Source organism: Tauraco erythrolophus, chromosome 1, assembly GCF_009769465.1.
Source record: "Tauraco erythrolophus isolate bTauEry1 chromosome 1, bTauEry1.pri, whole genome shotgun sequence".
Classification (NCBI taxonomy): Eukaryota; Metazoa; Chordata; class Aves; order Musophagiformes; family Musophagidae; genus Tauraco; species Tauraco erythrolophus.
The window spans coordinates 112092873-112111728 of record NC_141465.1 but is presented as its reverse complement, the minus strand read 5'-3'; the positions used below and the strand labels follow the sequence as shown (position 1 = coordinate 112111728).

Sequence of the window (18856 nt, the reverse complement as noted above, 5' to 3'; positions counted from 1 at the left end):
AATGGTGAAGCTAACAGAAATTAGAGCTTGCAAACTACACAACTCATTGTTGAATGGAAAGAACCTGCAGCTGAGTTACAGTGCTTTAGCAAGTCACTATCAGCTGAGCAATAGTAATGACCACGTTTGTACTCACAGCTCCCAGTCATCTGCATCCACTCAATTACAAGGAAAAATACAGTAATTTAAACTCTTTTCAGTGCAATCAAACTAAATGTTTTTACCTTGCAGTTGAAGTGGTCTAAGAGTGCCTGTGTAGTTATGACAGCCCAGTTACAATCAGCAAATTGCTAAAAAGTCATCAGTTAGTTGTGTTCTAGTACGTGGCTGTACCCTAGCTGTTTGCTATCACAAATCTTTCAAATCTGGAAGCTTAAGTTTCAAAAATATTATTGTATTCTCAGCCTGCCCCCAGTCCCCCTCTGCCTGTAACAAACTGGCCCTTCTGTTTTATTCCCTCTAAGTTCCAGAAATGGCTGTGTTCAGGGATTTTCTAAGGATGTTGAGACCTAAATGAGATGGACAGGAAAATAATCATCTATAACTGTCTGTAACTGGTTTGGTGACTTGGGCTTGTCCAGACCATACTTAAATGCTCTTGTTTTCTGCTGAGTTGACACTGGGGAGAAGGAAATATTTTGCCTTCTTAATAATAGCTCAATGATCACATTATTTGCTAAAAGAGGAGCTGAATTCTGGTCTGGGGTGAGAGCAGGGCTTAAAGCTAACAGTTCATAAGTAGGCATAAAACAGTGAAAAGGAGACTCTTTCATTGCTTTTGATTTGTGCTGGGTCTGGTCCCATATTCCAGTGAAGTACTTGTCTTCCATGTAAGAGTCATTGAGAATATGTGTAAATAACATGGGAAACAGAAACTAGAACCTAAGACTGATTTTCCTCCCTTGGAAGAGTCCCATTCTCCTTGTGCAGTAGTCAGGCTCCCCTTTGCTGCACTATCTTGTTGGTTCCGTGAATCTTAACTTTTTGCACAGTAGCTTGGTTTCATGAGCTAGCATGGAGAGTCTTTGTTCCAGAATCATAGAATCATAGAATGGTTTGGGTTGGAAGGGACCTCAAAGATCATCTAGTTCCAGCCCCCGTGCCATGGGCAGGGAAACCCTCCACTACACCAGGTTGCCCAAAGTCTCATCCAACCTGGCCTTGAACACCTCCAGGGATGGGACATCCACAACTTCTCTGGGCAACCTGTTCCAGTGCCTCACCACCCTTGGAGGGAAGAATTTCTTCCTTAAATCCAATCTATATCTCCCCTCTTTCAGTTTAAATCCATTGCCCCTTGTCCTATCACTACATGCCCTGGGAAAAAGTCCCTCTCCAGCTTTCCTGTAGGCCCCCTTTAAGTACTGGAAGGCTGCAATAAGATCACTCCGAGGCCTTCTCTTCTCCAGGCTGAACAGTCCCAACTTTCTCAGCCTGTCTTCACAGCAGAGGTGCTCCAGCCCTTGAATCATCTTTGTGGCCCTCCTCTGGACTTGCTCCAGCAGCCCCATGTCCTTCTTATGTTGGGGACTCCACAGCTGAATGCAGTATTCCAGGTGGGGTCTCAACGAGAGCTGAGTAGAGGGGTCAATATATCTGTGGTTTGTTGGTGTGGGTACCCTTTTGAAAACTAGAAGCTGTGACTTCTGACTGAGGCAGAAGCAAACCTAGAACCCACATCTCCTGCATGTTGAGTATATGCTCAAACAGCTCTTGTCCAAAGATACTGTCACATCTTTGGTCTGTCCTCAAGAGAGACTAAGCATTCAGAACCGGGAGCGTATGGCAGTGCAGCTGGGAAGCGCTGGATCCACGTACTTGCTGAGATGTTATTTTCTGCCTTTTAGATTTTTAAGAACTTCATTTTGTTCTTACAAGTTTCTGAACAGTATTATATAAAGTGAAGTTAATCTTTTACCTGGTCTGAGGTAGGCAGCCAGTGTAGAACTTGCCTGCCTGAATGCTTAGTCTAGCAAAGTTACAAGCAGTGTAGAAGTATTGCAGTAGAAATATTGGACAAATCTAAGCGTTCTCGATGCATCATGAAGTACAGACTGAAATATTATTATTTTTGTTATGAATTTAATGTAATTTTATTTAATTTAATGTAATTAATTAAATAAATTTTAAATACAAAGAGGTTGGAGAGGTTTTTTTAATCTTCTTCAGACATTGCTGGTTTGCATCTTCTTTTTTCCCTGAAAATTCTGGCTGGCTTTTCTGTTGTTATTACATTTAAAATGGACAAAAGTCTTCTATAGGATAGCATATCTGTTACATTATTCTTCATTGTATTTTACAGCTTCTCAGAGTTTCATTACTGATTGTGAGCATTTTAAATAAATGTCACCATTTTAAATTGTCACCAGAGAATGGGTCTATTTTGAAAAGCTGAAAATTGCCACATAGGGTGAAACAGGCCTACCTATTCCAACTTACCAAAATAATTTAAAAAGAGCAACACAATAAGAATTTTTGTTTACTTTAAAAGAAGGTGTAAATATTCACTCTACCACCTTTTGTAAAGTTAAAGATGAGTTGTTTTGTCATGCTTAAATATATGAAACTAATTGTAATTCTATGAAACAACTTTTAAAACTTGTCTATCTATAGAGTTTCTTTTATAGCAAAAAAGTTACATGTTGGCTTTAGAAATGTGAGCAAGAAGTAAGGTATGCAGCTAGTTAAGCAACTAAGAGAGAAGTCTTCTACAGCATCCCATATTTTTCAGTTTTTCTGTCAAGCTTGTCTTGTAATATGATTTCTTTGTATGCCCTGAGAATTTTTGTCCAGTTTCATTACTGATATAAATGTTTTCTATTTTGATAGATTGCCCTGTATATTTGGCAGAAAGGGGAAGGACCACATCTTACTCCAGTGCCTGAGTTCTGCACAAGTGATGTGAACTCGTATAAGACTGATAATTGTGCAACAACATTCAGTAATTTTCTGCCACTTTGTGTAAGTACCGCTTACCTTAGCAAAGGTAAACTCGTACTAAAATTCATAATACTTCACTTCAAAAATCTCAAACTGAAGAAAGTATTTTTCAGTAAGTTTAAAAAAAAAAAAGTTTGTTCTGGCATTTATCTGGTTTTCATTATGCTTTCAGCCTTCCGTGGCGCTGAATATTTCCTGGCAAACAAATACCACATATGCGTTAATGGGTCTTTCTACCACAATGTTTAAGCAGCCCACAATCTATGAAGTATTTCTCCTTGCATTTCTGTGAGATACTGAAGTATAGATAATCTTTTCTCATAGATAGGAATCTAAAACTTGTTGAGGCTAAAGATCAAATGTAATATAGTATTTGATGCATTAGAGTGCAACTCATCTTTTCCATCTCTAGCAGAATACATTTATGATATTGTGGATTAACTCTTGCTAGAATCCAAAAAGTGTTCCATGCTTCCAGGAGAGTAAAGTTCTAGATGCCAAAAAAGAAAACAAATAAAAGTAGTTAAATGATTTATTACAGTTGAGGAAATTGGAAGATTTCTAGTGTGTGGCATTTAAGCTTCTTTTTCCAAGTATGATACAGTTCAACATGTTCTCATAGTGATTAATTTCAAAGAAATTAAGAAATCGTTCTTTTTCAGGTAAATAATTTTTAGTTCAGCAAGTTCTATCATCATTCTCTTTTCCTAATGATATGTGTTTTAGTTCATGTAAACATACTACATCAATGGAAAAAGTATTTCAATAATATTATTTCAGGAATTTTAAACTACTAATGGCCTTCTTTCAAGAGACAAAAATGTACTTTCAATTGTATTACTATTACACTATTCTACTTGATACACTATACGATGAAAAAGTATTTTCTGTTTTATTATATATATGGCCATACTTATTGTAAAAAATGTTACAGGCAGAGCCTGCCATTAAAAAATCAATTTTTGTTCTGTTCATGTAGGGAGAGCCAGTGAAAAAGGAAGATGTTTTTGTTGCTGTAAAAACATGCCGGAAATTTCATGGTGACAGAAGTAAGTTGTTGATTAGTCAAGGTAGTAGTTCTCTGCAATATAGTTTATGAAAATAATATCTAAAAACAAGCTGATATATGCTTCTGTGTAGCTCTTGGGACTAAATATTTGCAAAATGCACTGGGAAGCATGAAAGCTTCAGAATTGTAAATGGCTTATTCTTTAGATAATTTTTTTTTTCATATTCAGAGTCTTCAGGAGCACTATGAAATATTTAAGACAAAAAGTTGTAGTTTGATGTTTCATCATTAGTGATTGGTTGGCAAAAATCTTGAAACTGAACGTCTAACCGAAAAATATGCATAAAGTTAGCATATATTGATGTAAATTGGAGCTGTTGCAATATTAATAAATGTAGCAGTTATTAATATCTTCAGTGTGTTTCCCCCAGATAATTGGTTCAGTTCTGTTCCTTCTACTAGCAGTGATAATTGTGCAGCTGTATTTAGAAATTTGAGCAAGCTGAAAGCTCTCTCCTCTCCTCCTTCCTTTTGTCCTGCCCTCCCACCCAATAAAAGATTGAGCAGCTTACACTGTCGTATTGCTTTTATCTGTTCTCACCCTATACAATTGGATGTGCACAAATGTTTTATCATGCTTGGAATTAGAAGTTTTGTCTCTTGTAGAAATCCAGTCATCTGTAGTACTTTGTCCAAGCCATGGCCCAGATCAGGAGTCTCCAAGTGTGCAATGCTATAGCATGATTCATCTGGAAATTGTAGTGTTATACAAGTAATGAAAGTCACCATGAAAACATGACCATGATATCCATGGCAAAAATAACAAACAAGTAAAAATTCCAAATCCACTCATTTAAGATGCTCTGGCTACTTGATGCCACCTACCAGTCCATTCTAGTTTAGTTCTGGACATATTGTTAATAAGGAAATTCAGGAATGGATTTATTTCCAGGCATTTACGTGAATTTTGTGTGCCCTTGAATACTCCGGGTACGCAATGCTGTCACCATTAGGCTTACTTTATTCATAAGCTTAAATTAAAGTGATTACTATTGGCAAAAAAAAAAAAAAAAAGAAAATTAAGTAATGACTAGGAGTTGTACCAAATTTTGAGGGGTTTTTGCCATGCCTATTGTTAGTGGACAGGATGAAGATAAAAGCTCTTTTCTTAACCAAATCTCCCTTTGCTAATGCATCCAAAACTGTAGGTTCTGTCACTTCTGTATTTAGACTGTTTTCCAGTTGTTGTTCTTTTTTTTTTTCAAAATAAAATTTATGTAATTTTTTTCTGAATATTACTGCACTTGATGAAGATGCATTTCCAGTATTTTAATCGCCTAATCATTAGGATATCTTTAGCAAGTAGCTTTTGACAAAACAAAATTGACTATCCTGTAATTGGAGTTCACTGAAGAGTTCTCCTTTCTGGATCCATGTTTATTTTCTTACATCAAAATCAAAATTAAAAACCCAAACAAACTAGAAAGTCAGTAAAGAACATAAGGCTTCAAAAAGAAAGCATAAACATCCTTCAAGAAACACCTGTTGAAGACTGAGGAAAATTCTTGAACTTTCCTCACAGCTTCCAGTGTTATGCAATAGAGGATAATCTTACTCAAGATTTTGAAAGATTAATGGGTGCCAGCTTCAGAGAGCTCCTTTTACCTGGTAAGTCATTTTTAATTGTATGCCAAAAACTACATAAGTGCAACATTAAGGCTTGGAATTTGATGTGCAAAACCTGCTAAATTTCACTTCCAAACTTACTCAGATATTAGTCTCCTTCATACACATATTGTATATGGTTATATAAGAAAATTTCAAGACTGCAAACATGCATCACTGTTCTAGAAATAGCACAAATAAAATACAATTGAGAGCTTAGAGCTGATCTTCCATAAGTATCTCTGTAGTGCAGTATGAAAAATTCCGTGTGATCACAGGTATTACTACATATTGACAAATATTTGCATTAACAGCTAGTTGGAAGTTTCATATAGTTGTTCTTTCTTTGGAACATAGGAGTTATAGGGTTTACAAAGTATTAATGGGCTTCAGTTTTCATTAGACATTAGTCTGGATGGTGACGCTTCCATCAAAACAAGCAAGGAAAAGAGAAAGACACTTCAGCCAGTAGCCCCCTTGTTAGACCACTTAGCTGAGGTGAGACTCAGGACCTTGCTTCAGTGAACTTTTTTCATTTGTACAAAAAAGGAGGACTCCACTGAAGAAAGTGAGAGGCTCAGTCCAAAATAGCAGATAGTTCTGTATGTTGAAGCACCCTACTGAGGTTGAGGTCCTTGGTTGGAGAAAGGTGAAACGGTCTTCACAGGCGCGTCTCTTCTGCCACGTGTGGGTCGGAAGCGTTTCATACATCTGTGATGCCTCTGTACTGGGGCCTTTCCGAAAGCTTTCTGATTTTGTTTTTCTGAGAAACACTTTTGAAATAGAATATTTCCACAACATAGAATAATTTCCTCCCTACTTGGGTTTTTTATTTCATTTTGGAGGGGGGAGCAGGGAGGAAGTTTACGTGGCATTCTCTGTCAATTAATGCATGATTATGCAATTATTATATGACGTAATGTGATGACTTAGTACATGGGAGGTAGAGTTAATATATTGTGAAATTCCTGGCTTTGCATTTCAAAACTCCACTGCCATACTGTATGAACATATTTTGTGTACATAATTCCCTTTGGATTTTTTAATGCAAAAATTTGAGAGCAGTTTTGAGTGTCTAAAACTTTTAAAAGCAGTATTGTCCATTGCACAACGCTACAGAAGTGGAATTACATTTTTTGCAAGTATTAAAGCCTTTCCATTAGTGCATTAAGTTCTTGTTACTCTATCCTAACAGTCACCTTTCAGTTCGTTTTAGTCTTAACAAACTGACTATTGGTCAATCAACAATAATAAATGCTACGAGTCCCTGTGTGATCAGAGTAGAGGCAAGTGAGCCAAGTAGGTAGGCAGCAAACATCAAATTAGGTGATGGATGATTCCAGCAGGGGGCTAAAATGAGTTGTTCACAAGCAGTTGAGTAATATAGCAGCAAACAGAAGTTATATAAATCAGCAAACAGAAGTTATATAAATATTTCCCTCATTTGAAGAGCTAACTACTACAGATGAGACCTACTGGGTGGTGTCAAAGAGCATAAAGCAGACAAACAATCACAGCGGAATGTGTGATGTTTCAGAGTAGTTGTTAATCTAAGTCCTGACCACTTAATTTTTAAAATGGAAAAAAAATAATTGATTTTAATCTGATCATTCTCTTCCAAACACTCTGCAGGTGTTTGGCTTTTTTTTTGTGTTACCCATAATTTATTCACTTCTGGATATTACATTTTTAGCATCGTTATTAGATTTTTGTATGATCGATTTTAAATGTTTTTGTTAAATGGCAAACAGAAGAAAAAGATTGCTCTTGTAGGGAAGCGTTAAAAAATCCTCTTTTGGAAAGAATCTCCATGAGATAAAAATTGGTTATATTATACTTATAAACGTCCTTCTCTGAGTGTGTCTCCGGAGACAGCGTTATCATGACCTTGCTGTCAAATATGATGTATGTAACACAAGCGTAGTATTTCAAAAGGTGCATTTGGTCTGTTTCTGATTCAGAATATTTTAAATGCTGTGTAGTTGGATGTGCTGTTTTTAAAATGCGATAGTTTCAATACTGGAGGAATGATTGATCTCTGATAGCGTTCGTGCTCATGTGTGCTGTAAAGTCTGACATAGCAAGTGTGAAAATAATGAATTCCATACTTTGGTTAGCATAAATGTGAACATCACAGTTTTCAGCGTAATATGAATGAAACTATAGTCATATTTTAAAAGATAATTTGTTACTATATAAATAAAACTGCCCTGACTGGCTCTCATAAAAATGTAAAATTGTTTCTCTCTAAATATTGTAGGAAAGAAAAAAGAACGAACATTTAGAACCGTGATGCTGTGTTTGAAACAGCATTTTCATCACAATGTGAAGGAATATGTCAGTTAACAAGGTCCATAAATGTTTTGATCAAGTACTTATTTTAATCAAGTCACTCATGTTTCGTTGTCAATGATTGTTTTACAGTACCAGTTGTAAAGGCGACTTGGGAAAGAGAAGCTGCCCTTATTGAATACTACAGTGATTATGCAGACATCTCCATTCCTACTATAGATTTAGGTGTACCTAATACTGACAGAGGTGAGCTTTTGACTGTTGTGGTGGTCAGTTTTGCACAAATAACTGTCTAAAGATGGCAAGTTTTTTGATATGTCTGTTTTGTGTATACTATATCATTTATAAATTCTGTATTTCTGTAGAACGTTTGTACAGCCTAAACTAAAGGAATGCTTTTGTCACACAGGAAATGGATGGAGAGTACAGCTCATCCATGTAGGTAGAATGTTCTTTTTAGCAGAAACTTAAATACTGAGAGCATAAAAGCACGGTACACTGATACACTCCAAGAGACAAAAAATGGAGTTATTACTCTTTGTAAGAGTAATAACTCTTGAGTAAGATCATCAATAGTAGCAGAAGTCATAGATTTATATCAAAAGACCTCAAACAGTGCCAGCTGGTTACTGAGCATTAACTACTTGCCATATGGTATTCAAATATTATATGCTTTTGCCTAGTATGTCTTGATTTAAGCAAAAAAACTGAATGTTAATATTGGAAAATCTTTTTATGACAAGTAATGTGATTTTAAAGTAATTTACTTTGTGTTTGAATGGAAGAAAAAAAAGCTATGGATATGATGGTTTCAGAGGCAGAGAGAAGACAGGCAGGGATTTCCATTTGCGTAGGAGCAGTGTGACATGTGCAACCAGTGAGTGTTTTCAGGAGGGAGCAGACTTGCCGGGCATGTGTGGATCATCTGTAGAAGCCATGTCCAGTAGTTCTAGTCATACCAGGAGGAGGGGACCTTCCACGTTCAGCCTTTGAGCGCTGCTGTGGGGAGCAGTGGCACCTGTGTGCTGCTGCCATTCTAAACTAAACAAATGGTGCCGAGTTTGCCCTAATACTATTTTTGTCCATCTTTCATGATGGAGTATAATATAGAAATCTTAGTTTTAATTTTAGTAAATGTTCCTAAGTCAGTCTGCATTAAATTGATGGTTTGTCAAAGTCAGCAAAGACTGGACTTCCTTCATTTCTTAAGCATACAGTTACTGCCTTATCTCAAAAAAAAATATTAGCTGGAAGTAGCTTCAAATATAGTATCCTATCCTTATTTTTTTAATTCTTGTTTAGTAATTGTAATATTGATAATGATAATTGCTTTAGACAATCAGCTGTAATCTAGATGAATAAAGACTGTTTGCAATTAGATTTTTCTGAGATCTAGAGAAGATTCAGTAAAAGTCTGAAACTTGTTTCTTTTGTCCTGCTTATTCTGAGTAATGGTTTTTCACTTCTCAACTCCTAGTAATAAAGGGTGCTTTATGTCTCGACTTCATTATAGTCTCGTGACGAATGTAAAGACCTTTCCTTGGAGGAAGCTATCAGGACCTGAGTTACTTATGATGAGTGTGGTAGATTAATGTAGACTTAAACATCTATATAAAAGCCATGGACCTGCCTGATGCATCATGAAATGCTATGGAGTATTTTGCAGAACATGTTTCTATCATAGTCTCCTCATGTTTTGGTTTTAGAAATTAAGACTAGCAGTTTGCCCAGTATTGTCCAACAGCTTAACAGAATAGCTGGAATATAGCTTAATTTTCAGGTTTCCATAATGCAAAGAATTTCCATACTTCAACATCCTTGGAAAGTATGTTCCTGCACAGAGAGCAATGATTGTGTTGGAACAATTTGTACAAATACCATTCAGCACAACGAAGGATGTAATTTAAACTTGTGTCTCAAATCTTTTGTCGGTCATTTCCAAAATGTTTTGCACAGTGCAGTAAAATATTTATTTAATTAATAATTGTTTATTACAAAATCTCATTTTATTTAAATGTATATATTCTGTTATTTCTCTTCCTTTAGGTCACTGTGGGAAAACTTTTGCCATTTTGGAAAGGTTTTTGAATCATAACTCTCCTAGAACTCCTTGGTTAGTCATAGTGGATGATGATACACTGATAAGGTATACATTGCAATACTTCAGGAATTACCATTGTTCATGTTAATAGGAGTTTTAACAATTTTCATCCTTTGTTCTATATGTAAGAGTGTTGTGGTTTAACCAGTTAAACCATGACAAACATATGTAGCTGGTTTATTAGTTGCGTAGCTTTACATTTCTTTAAGGAACAAATTGTCACTTTTCTTCAGCATTCCTTGACTGATACAAACAACGATGTAATCTTGTAACTTGATAAAAACTCTGCATATTAGTGTTATTATGTAATCATATAGTCTGAATACGATTACACGTTGTGATTCTTCAGTGTGGATATGCCTGAGCTGATTGGGTTTAGTAATTTTATAATACACTTTCTAAGATGTATTCCTCACATAAATGTGCCAGAAGAAAGGTTCCATGGGCTAGAGTCAGTTGTCAGAGCCACCCAGAACAGTGTCCAGGGACTTACCTTTGTTAGAAAATTAGATCCCATTCACATGAAAACTGACACTATAGAATAAGCAAAATAAGGCACAGTGATCAACCAGCAGGGTCACATGGTCATGAATATGAGAATAAGTGGTTCAAGACAATACTTTATATTAAATCATGTGCAGAAGAAGAATTTGGAAGATGTTTTAACTGTAGAAAAAGCAATATCCGTATAATTAAATCTACCTTTTGTTTTTCAATTCCTGAGGAGAAAAGATCATTTGCAAAGATCTTACCATTGTTTGGAAAAAATAATTTCATGTTTTCTCTGAGATAAGACTCAGTTTTGCTGAGAAACTTCGCCTGCTTCAGAAAAATATTTTAAGCTAATCGATTCATCGTTTGACCAAGTTGAGTGGTCATATCTTACAGTAAATAACCCATCATAAATTTCTGTTTAAAAGTTTGTATCTCTATTTTTGTAGAATTTCTGAATTTCTCTTTTTGTTTTTGTGCTATTTACTAGAATGCCATTTAGGCTAGCAATATCTGTTTCAAAATGAATGTCTACATGATTTTTATTTTTTTAAAATGGATTTTGATATTGCAGTATCTTCAGACTCCGAAAATTGCTCAGCTGCTATGACCCAAATGAACCAGTATTTCTTGGAGAGCGTTACGGTTACGGCTTGGGAACAGGAGGATACAGTTATATCACTGGCGGAGGAGGGTAATTTATTTAAACTCCTACTGAGATCTATGTCAGTCCCTGCTTTGAATGCAAATGTTTTAAATTACAACACAAACTAGTTTCAACAGAAACAGTGATGTTTCCTACTATGATTAAAATGTAATGATGCTCAAAGACCCAAACGTCCTGACTAGTAAGAAGTTATGCTGCCCGTTGGGAACAGATTTGTACAGTAAAACAGTTGGTGCTGAGGACCATGCATGTTTCTGAGGGGGTCATTTTGGCTTGACCAGTCCTGTGAACTGGGTGCCTGTTATCAGTTATCTGCATGTTCTCCTGATACACTTCATGCAGCCTCATTTCATCCGACAGAATTCATGCTATATACTCAGAGACTATCTTACAACTCAGAGATTCAAAGTGCAGTAAGCAGAGGCAATTGAGATAGTTGCTTAAAAAAGTAAACTCATGATCTGAAGTGTTGTGGAGTTTGTAGAACCCAAAGCAGCACACCTGTGGATAAAAATTGCTGCAATGAAAATATTTTTTCCTGTTCTCTTTCTTTGTCCAAGCATGGAGAAGAATTATAGTAATTCTCCTTCTGTTTTTGAACTTCATGTGATGATTTATGGAGAGGTGACTGAACAAGTTTGATGTTGATGTCCTGGAAAATAGTTTCTCATAGAAAAAGATCATTGTGGTTTAATCTCATGCATGAGACACATAGGTCTGTGTGATTATATGCAACATTTGGTTTAAATCAACATGAATATGAACTGTCAGGTTGGCTTATATTGCAATAAGAACAATCTTAAGACTCTCATCTGTCCATCTTGTGTGTCTAAAGCAAGTAGTGTGGAATTCTGACTGTCCTTAGTGTCTTTCTCTGTGGAAAGTAATGGCTATATTAACTTACAGATTCTTATCCATCCACGAGTAAGTAGAAATCAACTGACTGATCTTCTCATTATTTTGTATAGTTGCATAAGATCTTACTTAAGTAGGGTTTATGCTTGAGTTAAGAAACAAACCTTCTACTTGTCCTGATATGTTTATTGATTTCCGGTCCTATACTTACATGTCTTTGTAGTGCTTATCTCTTAGTTTCTCTTCTGTCATCTAGATGTGGAAGTTTGGGGGTTATTTTCATTCTCAGATTTTAGCAGATAGAGGCACAGATCATGCATCTTGCTCCGTACCCTAATTTTGAGAAAGTTCGTTGTAAGTGAAGAATTTTATACAACTGAAGGGACACAGCCCAGATAAGCAGCCAGCAAGTATATTCTCCAAATGCGTGCAGTTTACATCACACCTTCTGTGTAGCAACACATGCTGGTCACAAGTCCCAAATCTTTTTTTTTTTTTTTAATCCCTCTCTCTTCTTTATTTTTTCAAGGCTGTAGTTTATTATTCCTTCTCTATTTTATCTGAATACTGACATTTGACTTCCTGTCGTGCTCTCCATTTTTTTTTCTTTTTATGATACATGCGGTCTTCAAAGTTGAAATGTTAGTGATGGAGTCTTTCACAACTTTAATCTGATAATATCTCACGTCAGTCTTTTTGCCTTAGCCTTGGTATTTGTAGAAGTTTTGCCATGTCCCAGTGTCAAGCAAAGGATTGTCATACAGTGAATGAACTCATGAAGCCATGTAGTGATTTCAGTGTGAATCTGATTAGTATGACTTGTAGTAGCTAGAGTACCTTGCATTCTGATCAGACTGGGTGGATGATATAACTTCGGAAAACGCAGCTATGGAATACTAGACAAGAGTAAATTCCCTCACTTATTGAATTTAAGACATCATCATGTTTCTGGTCTCTTGAAGACTTATTTTAGTGATAATGATCTAACAGCTCCAGGTTCTGGTTATTATTTAGTTGAGCAAGAAAGTTAGGATGAACAGAAGAGCCTTACAATGCCTTCAAGGAACATTTTTCACTTACAGAGAGAACAGAGGATTCAAGGAACAACAGATCAGGTTTAGAGGTCTTTTCATTTAATTGCTAAATGATAACTAACTGGACCATACCTTTGAGTAAGATAGAGGAGAATATCCCTTTGAAGCACTGGCCAAATTTAGGAGGAATTATCAGCTGTGGTAAAGCTGGGGGCTAGCTAAGTAATGGTTGGAATAACAACAATTGGCATAATTGGTGTAATTAATTTTCACTATATAAAGCAATTATCTTTCAGAAAATGCCTCTTGCACTTCTTGTCAATACTGACTTCTCAAATTTTGACATTTCAGATATGTTGTACCAGAGGGCTACATTTTTTCTTGCAGTCAAATGATACTTTTGTATCATTTAGCAATATTTATTAATTACAGTCATTTGGCTTCTTTAGTAGTTATTCTGTTATATGTTTCATTTGCTCTTTTTATTCAGGATGGTTTTCAGCAGAATAGCTGTTCAGAAACTACTTGCTAGCAGATGCCGGTGTTACAGCATGGACGCGCCTGATGATATGGTCCTTGGGATGTGTTTCAGTGGCTTAGGAATCCCTATAACACATAGTCCACTTTTCCATCAGGTCAGAGAGTTATTTTTACTAGTATTTAAAATATATTTCATTCTTTTAAGTATACAAATAAAACAGGACTCATAAATATGGAAACTCACACATATTGTAAACTCCATCAATGTGTAATAACTGTAACCAAGATATTGCTGCTACACTTTATTTCTCTCCAGAACAAGTTTGTTCAAGCAAATAAGAATATTGTCAAAGCATGGATTACTACGGTGCTTTAATCATTTAGAAAGTATTTCAGTTACCCTATGACTACATTTTGTAAAAAATGCATTTTATATAAAGCAGTCTGAGGTGAGGACTTTGAAAATAGAATGAGGAGCCACATGCTTTGAATACTTGTGATATATCCTCTAAGAAAAGAAAACCAAAAAACATACCTCAATACTTTTCAGGTAATGGAGAACTGACTGAAATTTTTTAGTAAATTTGTCTTCTTTCCAATTTTTCTATTGACTCAGTGTTTAATATTCTGAAATATCTCATTAGTGAAGATACAAAATGTAAAAGTATTCCCAGAACTGTTGCTTTCGTGATGGATTCTGAAGAGTAGTGTAATACGATATAAATTGCCCTATTCTAAAACAACGGAAAAAGAGGTCAGGAAACATAATTTTCTTGTGAGTGTGTTCTCCAGTTTGGGAGAAGTGGGTTGGAATACATTTGAATCTTTTTTCTATCTTCCAGAATATTTAACAATCTAACTGTTGTGTCACAGTGGAAAACATGATGCCTTGAGTCCCAGAGAGATTTGCTGCCTCATAAACCAAATAAACACTTAGCCTTCCTCCTATGGCGTTAAAGAGAAGAAGCACTTAAGATTTTTCTCAAACAGTTCACAAGTTTTTTAAAAATAAGCATTTAAATCAGTGTAGTGTGTGATTTTTTCAGATTTTAATCCAGTTTAAAAGCTGGGAAGACCTGAGATTAAGATAATATGCTACTTGAAAATTAGCAAATTGCCATGTAATTCAAAGCAGCTATCAGTGGGGGGAAAAGTTTGCTATTTAAATTATCACTTTTTCCTATATTAAGATTTCCTTTCTGATTACATTTACTTTTTAGAGAAATGGGAAGACTGAGAACACACTATTCAATATTCTAATTCCTTGTCCATATAAAAAAATCATATCTGTTGACTTTCCTGTTTTGTCATTTACTCCTTTCAGTACAAGTATAAACGAAAGCAAGTAATGTATCTTATAAAATCAACAGAATTATTGAATAATTTGTGCTTGCACAGATATTTTTAAAAAGTACAACAAACCCACCTAATTAAAGGAAAGTTGGAAAGAATAGAACACATTTTACAGAGTTGTAGGAATGACCCTTATAAACAAAACACTTCCTTGTAATTCTTAATGGTGTGCATTTGAAAGTGAAATCCTAGCAGTTTGATTTTCCACGTAGAAAATTACTCTTCAATTGTAATTCATCTTTACTGTTGCTTATAGCAAATTCTAGTTTAACATAACCTTGAACAGAAATTAACACTGGGGGAAAACTACTGAATAAAAATTGAATGTGATTATCTATGGATTCTACTATTATACAACAAATATTTTAAAAATGAGAAAACCAAAACTGGATTTTCTATCAACCAGAAAATTATTTTTTAAAGACTTGATTGAAATATTAGGATGTACAATGTTCCTTGAAGTACATGAATCCAAAATTGTACTGAGTATATATTATGAAACAGAAGCAAAAATACCTTCATTCTCAGAGTGTCAATGATGTGACAGTGTTGGCTCGCTCTTACTGGTTTCCTCTTTGCTATGTGCTCAAGCAGATACATATTCTGTAACCTGTTCCAGAGGCTTTTGATATGACGAGACTCTTAGAGAGAACAGAAATCTTCTCATGTTGAGTAGCAGCCAGGATTGTGGTCTTAAAATAAAAGAAAAATACAAAATCTGGGCAAGAGCAATGTGTTTGGCTTTTGTTGAATAGCAGATATAAATTCTAGAACAAAAAAAAAGCAAAAATAACAATAATAAATTCCATAAAATGTAAGGAAGAGAAAGTTAATGGAATTTACATCTTGAGGTCGACCACCTATAAAGCAGTGTGATTCTTAGAGAGCAATGTAATAAAAATGATAATTATTGGAACAAGTCTCATTAGAATTATCAAAACACCAAAATGTTGTTTATAGCTCAATGAAAAGCTGATTGATTTTCAAACTGAAAAAATATTTGGTCTCGGATATCTAAAAACTGTTTCTATCCAAAGTAACTTCTTCAGGTTTTTGAAACCTAAATGTTCATTAAAGTTTTTATCAAAAGTCTTGAGGGAGATAGACTCCTGCTTGATTTCTCCAGGGCAATTTTTAAAAATAAGCACACTCTGGTTTAAATATCAACATTAAAGAAGTCAAACACCACCACATATTCTGATTTCTTTATATCAAATTCTGTTACTTAATTTTATGACTGGAGTGTATAGAGAACTGCATGAAGAACGCAGCATGTAGAATTCATTAATACCTCCATAATCAAATCAGTGATTCAGTATCCAAATCACTCGATTCTCTTCTTTTGTTTTACATCCAGAAAAAAAAAGAATGTGTGCCTTTTGTGCATGTCTCTTTACAAAAACTCTTATTTACAATGGAAAAATCTAGTTATTTTACCAAGGACCATTACAGGTGGGTTTTTTTGTGTAATGATGCACTTACATGCCATTAGACTGTCAGAGGAAATGAACCATGCTTGGTGCGTTAAGGAGTCAGCTGCATCATGAAAAGCAGGGGAGAGAATTTCTACAAGGGCATGTCATGAGGACAAGGGGCAATGGCTTTAAACTGAGAGAGGGTAAATTTTTATTAGATCTAAGGAAGACATTTTTTACTTTGAGGGTGGTGAGGCACTGGAACAGGTTGCCCAGAGAAGTTGTGGATGCCCCATCCCTGGAAGTATTCAAGGCCAGGCTGGATGAGGCTTTGGGCAACCTGGTGTAGTGGAAGGTGTCCCTGCCCGTGGCAAGGGGGTTGGAATTAGATGATCTTTAAGGTCCCCTCCAACCCAAACCGTTCTATGAATCTGTATGATCATGTGGCTGTGTTGTAATTGTGTCTTTTTTGATATAACCTCATAAAGGGTTAAACCTTCACTGTAGTGAAGGGTTTAGAGAACTTGTCCTATGAGGAGCGACTGAGGGAGCTGGCACTGTTTAGTCTGGAGAAGAGGAGGCTCAGGGGGGACCTTATTGCTCTCTACAATTACCTGAAAGGAAGTTGTAGGGAGATGGGGGTTGGTCTCTTCTCCTGTGAATGACAGGACAAGAGGGAATGGCCTCAAGTTACGCCAGGGGAAATTTAGGTTGAATATCAGGAAGAATTTCTTTACAGAGAAGGTTGTGAAGTATTGGAACAGGCTGCCCAGGGAGGTGGTGGAGTCGCCATCCCTGGAGGTGTTTAAAAACCGTGTGGATTTGGTGTTGAGGAACATGGTTTAGGGACCCTGACAGTGCAGGGTGAACGGTTGGACTCGATGATCTTGAGGGTCTCTTCCAACCAGATGATTCTATGATAAAGAATAACAAGGCAGTTTTCTAGCACCACAGTATTTCCTGGTAGGGAAACAGGGCATACTTAGTATCAGTTTATTTCATAGCATGATAACTGCAGCACGAGTTTAAGATCTAAATCTAGAATGATGTAAAAAAATCCCTTTGTTACCATTTTGTGTATTTTGTCAATGCCACGTTGCTCTGTTATGATACAGAGGCCACTGAGTGGTGACACTTTCTTGTTCTGAAATTATTCTTCATCACTGAATACTGGTGGGTTTGGTTTATTCTTCCATCTTAGGCACGGCCAATGGATTACCCAAAAGACTACCTTTCTCACCAAATTCCAGTATCATTTCACAAGCATTGGAATATTGATCCAGTGAAGGTGTATTTCACATGGCTGGCACCAAACACAGAAGAGTCACTTAATGGAAGGAAAGTTGGATATAACAGAGAGGATTTATAAGCAGAAGAAGAATTTAAGTATTGATAATGTACTGCAGGTGAGAGACAGTCACTACTGTGATTTTTGTGTTGTTCTCACGTTGTTCATCTGTTCATGACATAGAAGACACTGTTTTATTCCTGCTTGTTACATTCCTTCAGAGCAATGGAAGAAGGCACCTAATTGACTTTTGGATTCTTTGTTATGCTTGGTTTCTTTCTAAAATGTTTTTGGGCTTTGTATACCAATGAACTTGACACACATTTAAAATGTCTCATACAACTTCATCTGTGGTCTGGTTTGGACTTTGAGTCGGACAGCATCAGTTTACATTTCCTTCCTTTGTTGTCTCGAAAGCTGAAATCATGTATTTGAGAGCCTAATATTGAACATGTGTTGAACATCATCTCTCACTGACCTACAGAAACAGTTCTCTAAACTGTTTGGGAACAGGTTCCTGAGAAATGGGAGAGGAGACATGACTTTGTTTCTGTGACCAGGAGCTAAATTGTGTGAAGGCTGTGTTCCTTTATAGTCGTTTCAGATAGAAATATTTTAGCTTCCCGGCGTAGATGGGCCAAGCGTGAACCACTGTTGCACATTTAAGTTTATTCGCGTTTGTGAAGAATGTCATGCAAAATCGGTAAAAACGGTTAAGGACAGGGATTTCTTCAGTGGCCACGGGAGGTCACTGTGGCTCCTTTAGAAACCCAAGTCACTGTGTATCTATTTGGCAAGTATAAATGTGACTCTTAAGGATTTCTGCAGAACTAACACTTCAGTACTTCTGATGTGTGCGTTTCAATAGTATACGGATGCCAGCTTTAAAAAGTTTGTAGTATTCCTAATTTATATCATCAAGATAAGTAATTTTACACATTCAACATGGAAAGAGTGATTCATATTTAAAATGTTCTGGATTTTTTTTTTTTTTTTTGAGTAATTCAGTTTTGTAAAAACGTTTGTACAAAACCTGGGTAGAGTATGTTCTAAACTAATTTTTATACTCTAAAACTGCTCCTTTTAAGACGATATGGCACTTGCTGTTATTTAACTTCGCTTGCTGTATTGTAACCAAATACAGGGTCTTAAAGCCATACTGCTGAAGTAATTTGGGTTGGGTTTGGTTTTAGTAGGTTAAAAATTGATTCCTCTTCAAAGTAATGCAATACTTGCTCTTAAATCCAAGTAGGGGAGCCACTGAT

At 35.9% G+C, this 18856-nt stretch overlaps 1 protein-coding gene across 1 annotated transcript in view; it reads left to right on the top strand.

Moving 5' to 3' along the window:
- The window catches only part of B3GLCT (beta 3-glucosyltransferase), a 64245-nt gene extending 46573 nt beyond the window's left edge, over positions 1 to 17672 (top strand). The window contains exons 9-15 of the mRNA XM_086612991.1: positions 2830 to 2961; positions 3920 to 3989; positions 8039 to 8152; positions 9953 to 10052; positions 11074 to 11193; positions 13546 to 13690; positions 17505 to 17672. Coding sequence (XP_086469117.1) covers positions 2830 to 2961; positions 3920 to 3989; positions 8039 to 8152; positions 9953 to 10052; positions 11074 to 11193; positions 13546 to 13690; positions 17505 to 17672 — 849 coding nt within the window. The remainder of the gene's footprint in view (positions 1 to 2829; positions 2962 to 3919; positions 3990 to 8038; positions 8153 to 9952; positions 10053 to 11073; positions 11194 to 13545; positions 13691 to 17504) is intronic.
- The last annotated feature ends 1184 nt before the right edge of the window (positions 17673 to 18856 follow it).